General features: G+C 38.1%; 4 protein-coding genes across 9 annotated transcripts; 1 reads left to right on the top strand and 3 right to left on the bottom strand.

Annotated features, from left to right (window-relative positions):
• Positions 1 to 187: 187 nt before the first annotated feature.
• Irbp18 (Inverted repeat binding protein 18 kDa) lies at positions 188 to 3,279 on the bottom strand. 4 transcript variants are annotated; one of them, XM_070665096.1, is made up of 4 exons: positions 2,866 to 3,279; positions 1,509 to 1,604; positions 1,288 to 1,444; positions 188 to 1,170 (listed from the first exon to the last, which is right to left on the bottom strand). In XM_070665096.1, the coding sequence occupies exons 1-4, from the start codon at positions 2,968 to 2,970 to the stop codon at positions 1,064 to 1,066; spliced, it is 465 nt and encodes a 154-aa protein (XP_070521197.1). In that variant the 5' UTR covers positions 2,971 to 3,279; the 3' UTR covers positions 188 to 1,063. The 4 variants fall into 4 exon arrangements, with proteins under 4 accessions (XP_070521197.1, XP_070521199.1, XP_070521198.1 ...); XM_070665098.1 differs by having other exon boundaries at positions 1,292 to 1,444; XM_070665097.1 differs by having other exon boundaries at positions 2,881 to 3,279.
• Positions 3,280 to 4,263: 984 nt separating this feature from the next.
• On the bottom strand, positions 4,264 to 7,255 carry Atms (RNA polymerase II-associated factor 1-like protein antimeros). Its single transcript, XM_070665087.1, has 8 exons — positions 6,752 to 7,255; positions 6,575 to 6,667; positions 6,162 to 6,486; positions 5,941 to 6,084; positions 5,757 to 5,860; positions 5,421 to 5,637; positions 5,103 to 5,343; positions 4,264 to 5,019 (listed from the first exon to the last, which is right to left on the bottom strand). The coding sequence occupies exons 1-8, from the start codon at positions 6,823 to 6,825 to the stop codon at positions 4,583 to 4,585; spliced, it is 1,635 nt and encodes a 544-aa protein (XP_070521188.1). The 5' UTR covers positions 6,826 to 7,255; the 3' UTR covers positions 4,264 to 4,582.
• On the top strand, positions 5,456 to 10,736 carry Patsas (palmitoyltransferase Patsas). 2 transcript variants are annotated; one of them, XM_070665085.1, is made up of 11 exons: positions 5,456 to 5,597; positions 7,279 to 7,347; positions 7,427 to 7,623; positions 7,701 to 7,942; positions 8,056 to 8,170; positions 8,254 to 8,379; positions 8,475 to 8,920; positions 8,996 to 9,245; positions 9,324 to 9,496; positions 9,577 to 9,742; positions 9,816 to 10,736. In XM_070665085.1, exons 4-11 carry the CDS (start codon positions 7,773 to 7,775, stop codon positions 10,017 to 10,019), a joined length of 1,650 nt encoding a protein of 549 aa, XP_070521186.1. In that variant the 5' UTR covers positions 5,456 to 5,597; positions 7,279 to 7,347; positions 7,427 to 7,623; positions 7,701 to 7,772; the 3' UTR covers positions 10,020 to 10,736. The 2 variants fall into 2 exon arrangements, with proteins under 2 accessions (XP_070521186.1, XP_070521187.1); XM_070665086.1 differs by lacking the exons at positions 5,456 to 5,597; positions 7,279 to 7,347 and having other exon boundaries at positions 7,416 to 7,623.
• On the bottom strand, positions 10,400 to 14,477 carry Ced-12 (engulfment and cell motility Ced-12). 2 transcript variants are annotated; one of them, XM_070665081.1, is made up of 8 exons: positions 14,170 to 14,477; positions 13,978 to 14,097; positions 13,514 to 13,807; positions 12,886 to 13,314; positions 12,197 to 12,613; positions 11,674 to 12,111; positions 11,169 to 11,475; positions 10,400 to 11,078 (listed from the first exon to the last, which is right to left on the bottom strand). In XM_070665081.1, exons 2-8 carry the CDS (start codon positions 14,086 to 14,088, stop codon positions 10,915 to 10,917), a joined length of 2,160 nt encoding a protein of 719 aa, XP_070521182.1. In that variant the 5' UTR covers positions 14,089 to 14,097; positions 14,170 to 14,477; the 3' UTR covers positions 10,400 to 10,914. The 2 variants fall into 2 exon arrangements, with proteins under 2 accessions (XP_070521182.1, XP_070521181.1); XM_070665080.1 differs by having other exon boundaries at positions 13,978 to 14,476.
• Between the last annotated feature and the right edge of the window lie 149 nt (positions 14,478 to 14,626).

Here is a 14,626-nt window from a genome sequence, read left to right as displayed (position 1 = left end):
AATAATTTCGTCACTTTTAATATTATTTATTCATAACATTAGGACTATGAGACTTGGATTCAAACTTGACAGATTTTCCCGCTCATTAAATTGTTTAATGTAAAGTATTGTTAACAAACAAAATTTATTATTTTAAAAATGTTTTTTATATTATTTAAAATATTAATAAATATATTATAATACCAGATAGTAATAGAAAAGGTTTATTTTAAATAATTTTTTGTAATATGCTTACGTATTAACAATTGCACATTTCTATAAGGAGATATTTCCACATTGTATGCGTTTAAATTTATGTGGACTATTATCGTTGATTGCAAACAATTTTTACATGTTATTACGATCATATTTAGTATTTAATATTCGACAAAATCCTGGTTTATAAAAATAAACTTATTTTAGATAATAACAACAACGAGGCTAATATATCTATTTATATTGTACATGTTATAATTGATGTAATATAAATTACGTTGTTTTTTTTTTTTTCTATAATCAACAAAATAAATTTATATCTCTTACTTAGTAAATGATTAAAACCTTTTTTCTTTATTATTTATAAAAGTAGTATCTTGAATATTGCAAATGATATATAATATTAGCAGCATGTGTACGTATTCAATACCGTGCATATACTATACTGCTGATCTGCAACTGTTTTCATTGTTTCTCTTTTATTCTTTTTTTTTTTTCTTGTTTTGTAGTAACATTTTAAAATGAAAGATCGCACAGCTTAGTCTCCAACTAAAGACTAAAATGAATACTTTCGTATTCGAATTTACTGTAAGTTCTCCGCGGCGGCTCCATCATGACTCGCACTCTCGCCTCCATTAATTTTCGATAAGTTGTAAATTTAGCTGGAGATAAATCATTTATGATGCTGCAACTCGGAAGGCTCGCGTTGAAAAAACGCTCTTTGCATCTAGAATCTTTTTCAAGGAATGTAAAGTGGATATCTTTCCAAGATGTCCACTTGTTTCCAAGTTTAAAGCGAGTCAGATCTACTGTCTCATGTTTCAAATTTAATATCACGTTGACTTCTTCACGTGGCAATAGTGTCGATCTATTTAGTGGTAGCTGTCTTTAGCGAATTTTCCGTGGATTTTTCTTCTGCTAGAAGAGCGTTTAGATCCAGATCTTGGATGTTAATGGAATGTTGACTGGAACCTCCTGAAAAAGTAACGAACTATATAATAAACCACGAGACAATTGTTATAAAAAAAAAAAATTTCGTGAGATAGATTAAAAAATTCAACAATTTGTAACAATAATTTGTCTGGATGATACCTGCGTGTGCAATAAAAAGATCCTTGAGAAATCCAAGCTCCTTGGTAAGCATTTTAATTTTCTCTTCCAGCAATTCATTCTCCGTTTTCAGTTGATTTACTCTTTCCAAGGTTTGTTGCGTGCGTAATTTACTCTTCACTCTGGATCGTTTCACAGCCTGAAACATAAAGATAACGGCGATAGTACGCATACGTAAATAACGTACGCAACTGATAGATTACCTGGTTATTCCGATCTCGTCGCTTACGATAATCTTCATCGCCTTCGTCGTCCGTCTGCTTCTTTCGTTTGCTATTTTCTTTATTTTTCGGCGCCATCTAAATCAGTACAAAAGAAGACTGTTAACTTTGCACATCAACCATTAAACAATTAAAAAAACAAAAAAAAAAGAAACGTAAAACAATTAATTTACCTTTGGGTTTTTTTAAACATATTCTTATCATATTGCGCTATCTATGTAAGGATTAGGTACTTGATCACTAGACTGAAAAATTTTTATCCAACATTCATACTTATAAATGTATAATCAAGCTCTCTTAATAGATAAGGATATTTACTTCTTTACGTCATGTCTCGGGATATCTTTTTGAGTTAAGAATGTATTTTTATTAATGTGAAAAATATTATTTCTCTTTGAAGAAGACTTTTTCTTTCAAGTAAAAATATCTTTTTTTTTTTTTTTTAACGCTTACTATAGGTACAAGATAATATTAAAGTAAGTGAAACATACTCGGGATGGGAATATAATTTTTTTTTATCCGGAGTAAAGGTAAATGCGTGAGAAATATCGATATTGGTGTTTCGACGTCCGGGACGGACCGTAAACTTATGTGCTAGCGCTCGCTGTCGCGTAACGCCAGTATACTCCGTATTTACCCAATAAGGCCTTGAGATGTTAAGAAACTGGCCCTGACATCTTCGCGCCAGCGTGCACAGCCTCGACTCAAAAAACTGCCTACGCCCTACGGGATATATCATTGTGGCGTGCGTTTTGCGAGGCAGATCTGCCCGAAACTTCGCGATAACGCTCATTGAAACTCTGTTTTTAGGCTCAGCTGCGACGACGGAATTTCCTTAAATTAATTCTACATTGATATACTACCTGCAAATGTCGTATATCTTTTCAAACTGGAATAATTTTATTTAAAAAAAAAAAAAAAAATAAAAAAAAAAATTTTTTTTTATTTGATTTACATAGTTCATTTTTCTTTATCATTATTTGAAGTCTTTCAAAGTCCGATCATCTCGTTCTCGGAGTAACGTAGCAGAGCAAGATCCGCATCTTCGGCGAGTATCTTCGGAAGATCGCAAGCTGCCTAGTCCCCGTGACTCGGCGCGCATTGTTACGATCGCGCGGACCGTTCCGTTTCCGTGAAATGATAACACGAAACTCTTATATAAAGCTGACATCATCGGCGCGTTTTACGCGGAACCCTCCGTCACGTATGCGTAAGCGGAAAACGAGCTGCGATTATTCCCGCGCGCGGAGAACGGCCGGATGTTTTGCGAAATTCCCAGGCCTGTTTCTCTCCACGTCCGTGTCGCGGTTTTCCGAGAAAACGATATACCTCTCCTCACCTCTCGCCGACTCACCGGGATTTGGCCGCCGTCGCCGGTCCCGATCCCGACTCCCATCCCCGTCCACGTGGCATCGTCCTCGTGGAACCCGTACGGATGATGCATCGCGACTAAGCGGAACGCGAAAATGTCCGTCGTCGACTTGTTTACCTCGCGCAACGACTGGATGAATAGACGGTGCGAATTACGACAGAGAAACGAGATAGAGAGGGAGGGGAGACGGCGAAGGAGGAGAGAGAAAAAGATAGCACGGAGCAATTAGCGCGCGCTCTCTCAGGGTCAATGTTTTCAGCGTACGTGACGATGCAGCTTATTGCCCCTAACGTCGAGCTTAACGCCTAAACGTCGACGCGAACGATGCCTTCTTCGTCGCGCGACAAGATCCCCGAGCTACTCAAGTTCGGAACGATCTCGTGGACGGAATTTCTCAAGTTGCGGCGAGCGAACCTAACCTATGTCGCTCTTATTGATGCGTTAGTTTCGCTTGTGCAATTTCGACGTTGGTGTGCGTTTGATCTAACACTCGTATTGCCCGTACGTGGGGAAGTAAGGGGGACAAATAAGAGATAAGTGAAACTAGTACAGCTGGGAATCCTGCAAAGACGTGCAGTCGGAATGGTGCGGATGACACGCGCGTGGCACGTGCGGAACGTTATCGCGACCCGAGCGGCTCCGTCCACGTGGTCTCCGCACGCTGTTAATTTTTATCTCGTACCTCTCGTTGGTTCCTTAAGTCGTTCTAGTCCTCGGCTACCTCGGCTCGAATCGCGGTATGGAACTACCGAGCTGCCAATACTGCCATATGCCCTTCGGCGATTGTCGCCGTTGACGCTGACGGTTGATCCTGTTCAGCTAGGTCGCGAGGATGACGCAATTCAACGCAACGCAACGTGCGAACGAATCTTTGCAAACGGTATGCGTGGCGTCCTCCGACATCGCGATTAACAACTACATTGTAATGAGGGGGCCATTAAAATCCACCTCCCCTACCTCCCCTGAAAAACAAAGGCGCGCTTTTCAATTAAGAATACAAACAAAAAATCATCGATTGATAAAGATAAATGTTCTGTTTCGCTGTCCTCAGATTTTGATAAAAATATAATCGGTCGATGCGCGTTCGCGCAAAAACAAAGGCTTGAAAAGTAAAAATAATACTTTTTAATTATTACTCACAATGATCTTGTTCTTTATATTTGCGTCCAATTATAATCTGCATTAAGTTGAACTGTCGTTTCTATTTAGTTATCTCTTTAATTCCCTCTTAGGAGAAGTGGCCAAGACTAGCGGTCCACCCGTGCGGAAAGAAAAAAAAAACTCTCCTCCAGGAAACTGTTAATTAAGTCCTGGAACATATAACTCAATAAAACAAAAAATAAAATTTAACTTTATTACAAGATGGACAAGAAAAAAAAATATATTTAAATGATAAAAAGGTACATATTTTTAATGCTGTAATTGTAAAGGTGTAACAGTTGCTACAATGAACTGCGTGTATGTGTGTGTATGTATATATAGTGCATCATTTCATATTGCCATAACAAATTCAATCATTTAAAGATGTTCATTTCTGCAATGCACACGCGTTAGAAAATTAAATTTAATACGTGGAAAAGATAAAAGAGTTATCTCAGTCGAGCTTGCGGTCCAAGTCCAAGTCGCAATCAACAAGATCGAGATCGAGCGATAACATTCCAAATAACTTTTATCTTTTTTTATTTCAATTATCTGATCTAGATTTGGATGGTGAACGCGAATGAGATTGCGAACGAGATCTTGACCTGGACCTTGATTTGGATCTCGATCTCGACCTTGATTTAGATCTTGATCTTGATTTTGAACTTGATCTCGATCTTGATCTTGATCTCGAGCCGGATTTAGAGGATCTTGACTTCGAACTTGATCTTGATCTTGATTTCGATCGCGATCTTGATTTTGATCTTGATTTTGATCGCGATCTTGATTTTGATCTCGATCTCGATCTTGATTTTGATTTTGATCGCGATCTTGATTTTGATCTCGATCTTGATCTAGATTTCGATCTCGAGCCAGATTTAGAGCGAGATCGTGAGCGGGATCGTGACTTTCCGCTGTACGCAGATGCTCGCGAGGAAGCCCTCGAAGAGGCACGCGATTCTCCCTCGTTTTCTTCGGAACCTGCAAAATATTTTTCAAGTGGTACAATAATAATCGGTTTTTTTCATTATTAAACATAGAAAGTAAATTTTTTACTGTCATACCTTTATCGTCTGCTTTTTCATCTTGTTGAATTTCTTGTTCCTCCTCTTCCTCTTCCTCTTCTTCGTCCTCGTCCTCCTCTCCAGGTGGTTCCAATTGTTTTTCTCGATATCTCTGCATTCTAAATTCGTTGGCGTTTAGAGGTCGGTGACGCACTATCAAGCGTGTATTGTTTGGCTGCTGTCCGACCTTCTGGCGCCGTTTACTCAGACGCACGCGCGTCTCCAATTCATTGTAATAAACCTGTGGTACACAAGAGGATTAATATGATGAATTACGGAATCAGAACGAGTGATATAATAGTGCGCTCATATATATACCCCGTCTTGTCTCATCACAAGGAAATAATTCTCTTCGTATCCTTTCGAAGCTTTGCTTTTCACGTTCCAATTATATTCTCTTGCCATTTTATATTCGTATTCTTCTTCATCGGCATAATCGATACAAGCAGTGAAGTCCCGTCTACGTTTCTCCAACGTTTCTTCCAACGGCAAAAAGTAAGCTACAAATTGCTCACCACTCTCATCCATTACACCTCTACAAAAAGCAACGTTTTAATATCGTAATTCATTTGCTGACAAGATAACTTTTTTTTTTTTTACACATGTTTCAGTCTCTTTTTATTAGTATTACATAAAACTATAGTAAAAACCTACCGTATCATAGCTTGCGACATTTCTTCAATCTGTGCTGGTACAGAACGACCGGTTGGTGCAGGATCTGAATCAAATATGACTTGCGCGCATGGATATTTCCACAACTATAAAAAAAATTACAGTAAAATAACAATGCAATATCGAAACAACAGTATAGCTTGCAACCATAATCAGTATAATATACCTTAAAATCTGGATATACCGGCAATATTTCTACAGGCACTACGTTTGGTTTACTGTAGTGTCTCTCAATTGGTTTTTTATTGTCCTCAAACGTCTTTTCTATAGCTTTTATTTGACTATCACGGTCCATATACAATGTTTCCTCCTAAATTAAAAATAGTTAAATCTTGCATTAAAAAATGTACAACAAATATAATACAAAGTACAAAGTATAGATCATACCCTTAAATTCTTCTTGATACTGTAACCAACTTTGGCTTCAACCTTATCTGCAGTTTGTGGCTGAAACCTGGTATTTTCAGTAGAAATATACTCTGTTCGCCTCAGCCAAGAGACACTCTTGGCATGATGGCGAGAACGTTTGGAATCCTGAGGTGTAAGAACATCTTCCTCCAGTAGTTTTTCATCAGCTGGATCTAGCTGAGCATTTGGATCACCCGCATATGTGTCTTTATTTATCAAATCAATTTCCACACCTAAATCATGCTCAGTCAATACTTCATACTTGTAATTACGCTCTAATGAAGTCGGATTATATTGAATAAACCTGCATAATAAATATTACGGATTACTGGATTAGATAGAACAATAAAAATAAAATAACAGACACCAGTGTAGCAGATGTTATCATTTACCTGGTTGGCTCGAAAGGATAAGTTATAAATTTTGGATCAAACGGAATATCCGGCAGAGTATTGCAGAACTTGACTCTGCATATGAGCTCGGATCTGAAAGAGCGCGAGTCGCCGTAGTAACGCTATTATTGTATTTACTAATAGGCTTATACATGAACGGTAATTGGGTTCACTTACCGTTTCTCTGCTGGTCTGACGGGGCGCTTGTCTCGGTCAGTTTGATTGCTGTTGGTTTGTATGGTAGGCGCCATTTTATCGCGTCGCGAGCACGTTGATCATACAATTAATAACGACGCTCGGCACCAATAACACAATGTAAAAGCAGCGAAGATCGAGCACTACATAACCTCATCGTTAACCTCACGTAATGTACGTGTAGATGTAGACTGCGGAGAGCGCGGAGAGTAAGGAGAGCGCCATGTGTGTCATGCGCATTCGCGCTTACGATTTGTGTGAGTGGCAAAAATGACTGACGAATTCGAAATAAATCGTGCATACGTGCAACAAGCTCTAATATTAATTAAAAAGTTTTAATGATAAAAGGGGTTGTTGGAAGGGGCAATCTGATGAACTAAAACTTGGCACATCTTACTAATTGTGATGTGATGAAAGATAATTACGTCCCACTTTTATCGCGCAAGCATGAAACGTGATCGCATTTTACACGAAACTGTTCCTCATTTTCGCGCGTACTTTGCACGCAGCTCGACAGCACGCAGACGCCAAACGTTTTCACCGCCGCCGTCGTGTTATTGATTCGAATGCGCAAAACCGTGAGTCTTTATCACTTTGTTGCAAATACAGGCGTCGTTCGTCGCGCGAGATAAGCGTTTCCATCTCTCGTTGCTGCAGGAGATTCGAGGCGCGGGTGTTCTCCAGTCTGGAGGTAAAGCTGCACTGCCAGGTGAGGTCCAGAAGACATGGTTGGGCCCAACGTTTCCTTGTGACTAACCGTTCCGGAGGGTGGAACGATCGCCACGCAAGGCGCATCCTTCAGAACGCCTTCCGAACACGAGCGTACCAATACAGAACTCGCGACGCTGTGCAAGGTAAGAACCGAAAGCAATTTTTTGTTACATCGTAGGTAGGTTGTCACTGCCGAATGACGTGACCTATATCCTTGCAGGTATATCCTGTGAGCCCTGTGGCAGGGCCCGGCGCGGCACGATCCGTATGGGAACTAAGCCCAGATCCCGACATGGTCGGGCATCTACCGAACAATCCGATATCTGGCCATCAGAATCACGGCTCCGGCAAGGATACACGACAGAGAAGTCGTCCTGACGATAACATTTACGCGGACGAGGCCACCACTGGTCAAAGTCCTACCGATGAAACCAAACAGATTTTTGAACTGCTCAGAGCCGGGTAAAATTCGGAGTAATTCGCGCATAATAATTCGAAAATAATTTGCTGAACATTTTAATGGAAAAATAATAATAATAAAGATTATAAAAGGATTATTTGTCTGTATGTTTTAGTGAAATTGAAGCAGTTGAGGAGCTGGTTGAAAAGAATGGATTGAGTGTGCTTAGCGCGAGAGATGAATGGGGATATACACCTGCTCACTGGGCAGCCTTAGATGGCAATGTTGAAGTTGGTTTTAAGACTTTTTTTTATTTTTATTTTTAATTATTAAAATTCGCAAGAAGTTTATTTAAAACTTGTCTTTCAAACAGGTCATGAGGTATTTGATAGAACGAAGTGGACCAGTCGATTTACCATGCCTTGGCACGCAAGGACCTAGACCGATACACTGGGCCTGTCGAAAAGGTCACAGTGCAATAGTGCAATTATTATTAAAGGTATCTGCTTACTAGAAAAAATCTAAAGACATAAATATTTCTTGCATCTATTTCATCGATAGATTTTTACATCGTCATATTTTAATTTCTTTCAGGCGGGAGTTGCAGTCAACACAGCCGATTTTAAGGGCTTGACGCCTCTGATGACCGCCTGTATGTTCGGCAAATTCGCGACAGCCGCGTTCTTGTTAGGATCCGGTGCACAGGGACATTTAACGGACATAAACGGCGATACTGCGTTGCATTGGGCTGCATACAAGGGACATGCCGAATTAATTAAATTATTAATATATAGCGGAGTGGATCTGCAGAAGCCTGATTATTTTGGTTCGACGCCGCTCCATCTGGCTTGCTTATCTGGTAATGTTAGTTGCGTGCAGATTCTTTGCGAAAAGAGCAAGATTGAACTCGAGCCACGAGACAAAAACGGTAAGACACCGTTGCAGCTGGCTAAAAGTCATCGTCATTCAGAAATCGTGCGCATTCTGCAAGCGGAACAGAAGCGTCGCGCTAGATGGATACCACCCATTAATGAATTATGGTTCGTGCTCGACTTTTTTAAATGGAAAAATAAACTTTTACAATTAAATGTTAAAAATTGTTTTTTTTTTTTAAGGGCGTTGCTGTTTGGCGGAGCAGGCAACAGCAAAGGACCATTACTATTGTTCATGATATCCGTTTTGCTTTGGGGATACCCAATGTACCTGTTAAAATGCATTCCATTAACATGGAATCATTTGCGAGGCAGTCATTATTGTTTTATTTACTGGAACATACTCATGTGGATTTCATGGATTGTGGCCAATAGAAGAGATCCTGGTTATGTACCACAAAACAGTGATACTTATTATAGGGCAATAAAACAGGTATTATATAATAATTAATAACAAAAAAATTTTCAATAAAATTGTCTTAACGTGTTGTTATGTCTCGCGTTGTTTTAGATTCCGTACTTTGACAAGTGGAAGAAACGGAATATCTTACTGTCGCGATTGTGTCACAGCTGTAGGTGTTTTAGACCTCTCCGGGCTAAACATTGTAGAATTTGCAACAGATGCGTCACATATTTCGATCATCATTGTCCATTTATATATAATTGTGTTGGCCTACGGAACAGGTACGACTGATGCAAATTGTGCGTGCGTGCATTTTAGTATATTATTAAATTTTTTAGCATCTTAAACATTTACTTTTCAGAATGTGGTTCTTCTTGTTCGTTATGTGTGTGGCGATAAACTGCTCTTTCACGATATATTTCGCGTGTTATTGCATCGCTATTGAAGGAATTCAACTGTTATACGTTCTCGGTGTGTTGGAGGCTTTAGTTTTTTGTGGACTTGGCTGGATTTTAACATGTACTTCGGTAAATATCACATTCACATATGTTATCATGTTTTTAACGTATAAAATCTTTATCCAATATTTTTTTTTAATAGGTTCTACACGCATGTATGAATTTGACTACCAACGAAATGTTCAATTATAAAAGATACTCATATTTGAGGGATAAAAAGGGCAAATATTTAAATCCCTTTAGCCGAGGACCCGTACTTAATTTCATCGAATTTTTTCTTTGCCCACCCGACCATCAAACAAACGATCTTCAGCATTACCATATTCTTTCAGAAGATGTCATATAAGAAGGCTCGAGACGTATCAATTTTCGAATAATCTATTTCATGCACTTTCTCGCACAAAGAAACATCAAGCGCGATTGCTATGTGTACACTGAAAGGCAGATAGGCGTTTGCTGCGGCGAGCGGTGAGCAGCGAGCTGTGAGCGGCGAGGGAGGGACGACTCGCGTACGTGACTTCCCTCTCGATCCCCTCTCTCGGCCGTCGCCGTCGCCGTCGCCGTCGCCGCGGTAAACGCTATACCTGCTTTTCACTGTACAACGACATTATTTCTTCAAGTTATATTTGCACATACAGAATATTAATACCACTTCTGACAAGTTCTTATATTTCTTCATTTATATCGCGCGATATTTTGCTGCCAGAACACAAATTTGCAAAAATGTTGAGAGTTTTATAAGTTCACGTTTAATAAATATCTTTAAAATTGAATTTCACAATTTATTAAATATAGTTTACTCACATACGAAATAGAAAATAGATATAAAATACAAGTAACATAGTAAAAATTAAAACTTACAAGATAAAAAATGTATTATAACAGGTTACATCCATCAGATGCCTGTGAAGTTAATTATTGCAAAAACATTGATTCGATTACGAGGATGTCTACATCCTACTTATACGATTCTCATTTGTAGATAAATAAGTTTTTTTAAAATATATAAAATTTAAAATATTTCTTTGGTAAGATGTACTGCTGTTATCTACATTATTAAAATGTGCAATAAAAAATTATCTATTTAGAGATAAATGTCTCTATATCGTAGCAATAAATCCAAGAAATCAAAAAAAATAATAAATCTATTATGAACAAAGATCATTAGCGTAATACGTCTATAAAATTTTAATTTATAAAAAACTATTGTAAAGTATATAGCAAAAAACTACCTGCAATTTTTATTTCAACTCGTAGCAAAAGTCATAATTCGGCGGTGGTTCAGGAATGGCAGGAGGATCTTGTGGAATATCGATTCCTTCGGCGTCTAAAAGTCTCAATTTGATATCCATGGATAATAAAGTCTCCAAATCATTTTCAGCTTCCTTACTAGTCATTCTATTTCCTAAAAAAAGAGGGAAAAAAACAAAAATTTACGCTCAAGTAAATAAATATCTTATAAATATCAGTAAAATAGGTAAAATATGTGACGTACCGAGTAAAGCGTTAATGCCGTCAGTCCAATAATCAAAAACCTGTTCGTCAGGAGCGACGAAATCGAGACTAGATACTTCAACAGAATCCAAGGCTAAGGAAAACGCCAACTGATGTGTAGTTTTTCGTCTTTGCAAGTCTTTCATGTGCGGACAATCTCTGCCAGTTAGTAATCCTCTAATCTCAACTACCGCTAATTTAGTAGGAAGTTCATCTATCGTTGGCACTGATTTTTCATCGCAGTCTCCGTAATGGAAAACTTTGTGATTTGGTGATAAACGAACGTACCAAAATTTATCTTTAATCCGCTAAAGATATTATAATCGAAATTAGAAATGTAATTTGTTTGTCGAAATATCGAACGTACGTTTTCTCATATAGCATGAAAGTCGTATAAAGACGTTTTGAGTACGTCTCTTATAAAAAAAAAAAAAAAAAATGAACAAAGACGTGCTTAAGACTATATGACTTTCGTGTTATATGGATTGCGGTAAAACGATACATACTTGTCCTCTGGCACTGTATTTCATGAATCTGGTACCCTGCACTAAAAATCCTAGTCGTTGTTGCTGTAGTAACTCTAAGATTTCAGGAGTAATCTGTTCTCTAAGTTCAACAATTGGTCTCGCATGACTTTCCCATTCTTCTCGATTTGTTCTCTCTTGTTGCCAGAGGTTGGTGATTGTTGAATATGGCAGTTGTTGCAATTTATTTTTAAACTTATCTAGCCCTGTGGGTTTGCACTGAAGTGCCCTAGTAATCTGCTCGCGCACAACAGAGAAAACCTTGACAAAATCTTCTGTGGTTGCTCTCATTTCCTTCCACGTTTTGTTTAATAGCACTATGCAAACGCAGTAGAACTCTTCGAAAGGATGATCGTGCGTAAAGAACATCGGATGATAAGACTGACCCTGCTCACTGGGAGCTTCGCCAATGCGTAATACCTAATTAAAATAATATTTGTCCACTTAACATATTATGCGTGCGTTAGTAAACGTATAATTTAAGATTTTCAGAAATTTATCTTACCTCGCAAAGCAATTTAACAAGTTCTACACTTGTTCTACCGAAAGGACATTCGTGTTCGTCCGCTCTGCACGAGTTTTCAAGAACGACTTTCGTGTAAGCTTCGGTATGATTACGCGCAAAGTATACCATACAATCTAACGCAAGCATCCCTGGCGGGGTCTCGGTAAAATCAAGAGCAGGATTAATGTCGTACTTGAAACCTAGTTTCTTGTAATCTTTGGCAAAAAGTCCTTGCTTTCGAGCGGTTACATCGCTACTATTCGCGTTTTCCGTATCGAAGGCAATCTTTCGAAGTTCCTTAATTTTGTCATGTGCATCTTGATCTTGTGGATCCATCTTTGCCATCATTCGTTGTTCCAAAAGACTCAGCGTTAACGTTTGCAGTACATAAAGTTGATGTGCCATTTCTGCTCCGACCTGCGAAAAAATATTTTTCCAAACAATAAGAATATGTCAACTAAAAATAATTCGCAACGTATGACTAAAGTTAGACAAATAAAAACAAAATTTTCGGAGATATAGAAGTGATATAATTATAATAAAGTAAAATAAATTATCAATTACCAAACCTAGCGAGGTTACATAGATTATATCAATTATTTTAAATTAATTATTTGTCCGTAAAAAAGATACAAAGGATAAGTGTAACACTACCAAAAATTTTATATCAATATGTTATTTAATTATACCTGTCCAGTAGGCTGTATCACATTAGTCAAGAACACATTCCTGACTTGTTTAGATTGCAATGTAGCAGAAACTGCTCGCCTTTTGTGTAGATCGGCCTTTAGAAACAGCGCATTTATTAGCGCAATCGCATTTTGTTGAATTTGAGGAGATGTGGACTGCAAATGCATTACAAGATTCGGAAAAGTAACTTCTTTTTCCACTTGTCCATATTTTCCTGTCGAATTTAAAACTATATTTTCTAAAATACTCAGAGAGGCTTCCACTATACTGGTATCCTGAGGTATTGATTGATTGTTCACATAGCTTGCCACTTTATTAATAAAGGGTGTTTCCAATATGTCCCATGACACAATTCCATGATCCATCAACTCAACAAATGATTGAAGGGAATAAGCAAGTGTGTTTCCCTTGTATTTCCCACCTTCAACCTAATAGAAAAATTATGTAATTAACATTATTATACATATATATATCCACAAAAGCTTCCACTAGAATCTCTCTAAGGTTTCTGCAAGGATATTCAGAAGGACTTTAGTATTTCAGTTTCATGACTATCATATACATGGTAGGTTTTCTTTCACAAAAAAAAGCTACATATTATATTTTATATGTACAAAACATTGATACCTGTGAAATAATTAATGCTAATCCATTTTTATTTATAAATTCCAATGCAAAAGTCACATCTATACTGAGTGTACTCAGTTTCTGTAATGCTGCTGTCTTTTCTTCCACAGTTCCATTATTCAATTTAGCCAAAATATCGCTTGCTGTTTTCGAGGGAGACAACTCCAATCTGAGAATACTGCCATTTTTTACCTCATTTCTGTTCTTTTCTGTAATGTAATTCTGGTTGTTATTTTCCGAAAATTGTAAAGAATATGATTCCGCATCAGATAACCCCCATCCATTGCATAATTCCTGAAATTAAAAGAGCGTTAGTCATTCTGTGGAGCTAAAAAATGCAGAATTAATTTTGTCCTTTCAGTGCTTTTCGTCGTAAAAAAAAAACTTTATTTTTTTTTAATTAATTTAAATGTATTTTGTACACATATGACATAACAATAAACTATCGAATCAATTATATGTACCTGGATAATACCAGCTAAAGGTTGCTTCTGATTAAATTCTATAAGCTGCGGCACTTGCTCGGTCATTTGAACTGCGATTTTCACGATATTCGAATCTTTTTGGACCGGCATTTTGACCGTCTGTACGTACATAAAAAGAATTAAAACGAATTTCGTGCGACAAAGCGTGCGACAACGACGTTACGTGCACACCGTTTCAGTTTGTTTGCAATCAGTTCGCGAGTTTCGACGTCTCGACACTCTGCTGGTCCACTGTCACTGACTATCACAACGATCACAAATCAAGACGGTGCGCACTAGCTGTGCTAGCGTTGGAATGTGCGCCCGGTCACTCGGCACGAAAACACGCGTGTGGTACGATAAACAATACGCGCTCAATAAGACATTGAACAGAACATAATATTAATTGTAATTTTTCTGTTTCAGATAATATTCTACCATCGAAGGAGGACCGACCCGACATCCCGCAGACATCTTAAGAGGATGTATGTATGCCTGTATCTAGTGAAACGCTGTGATTGGTCGATGCGTAGTTTCCCTAGCGCGCCGACCAATCACAGCGCTCCATCGATCGCCTGATCGTGAGTTGGTAACAGACTATGTAACTCGTACTACTGCGTACTATAGAGGACACGACGAGCACGCGGTT

The sequence above is a fragment of the Cardiocondyla obscurior genome, linkage group LG13 (genome assembly GCF_019399895.1).
Source record: "Cardiocondyla obscurior isolate alpha-2009 linkage group LG13, Cobs3.1, whole genome shotgun sequence".
In the NCBI taxonomy this organism is placed as follows: Eukaryota; Metazoa; Arthropoda; class Insecta; order Hymenoptera; family Formicidae; genus Cardiocondyla; species Cardiocondyla obscurior.
This window is presented reverse-complemented; position numbering and strand designations above follow the sequence as displayed.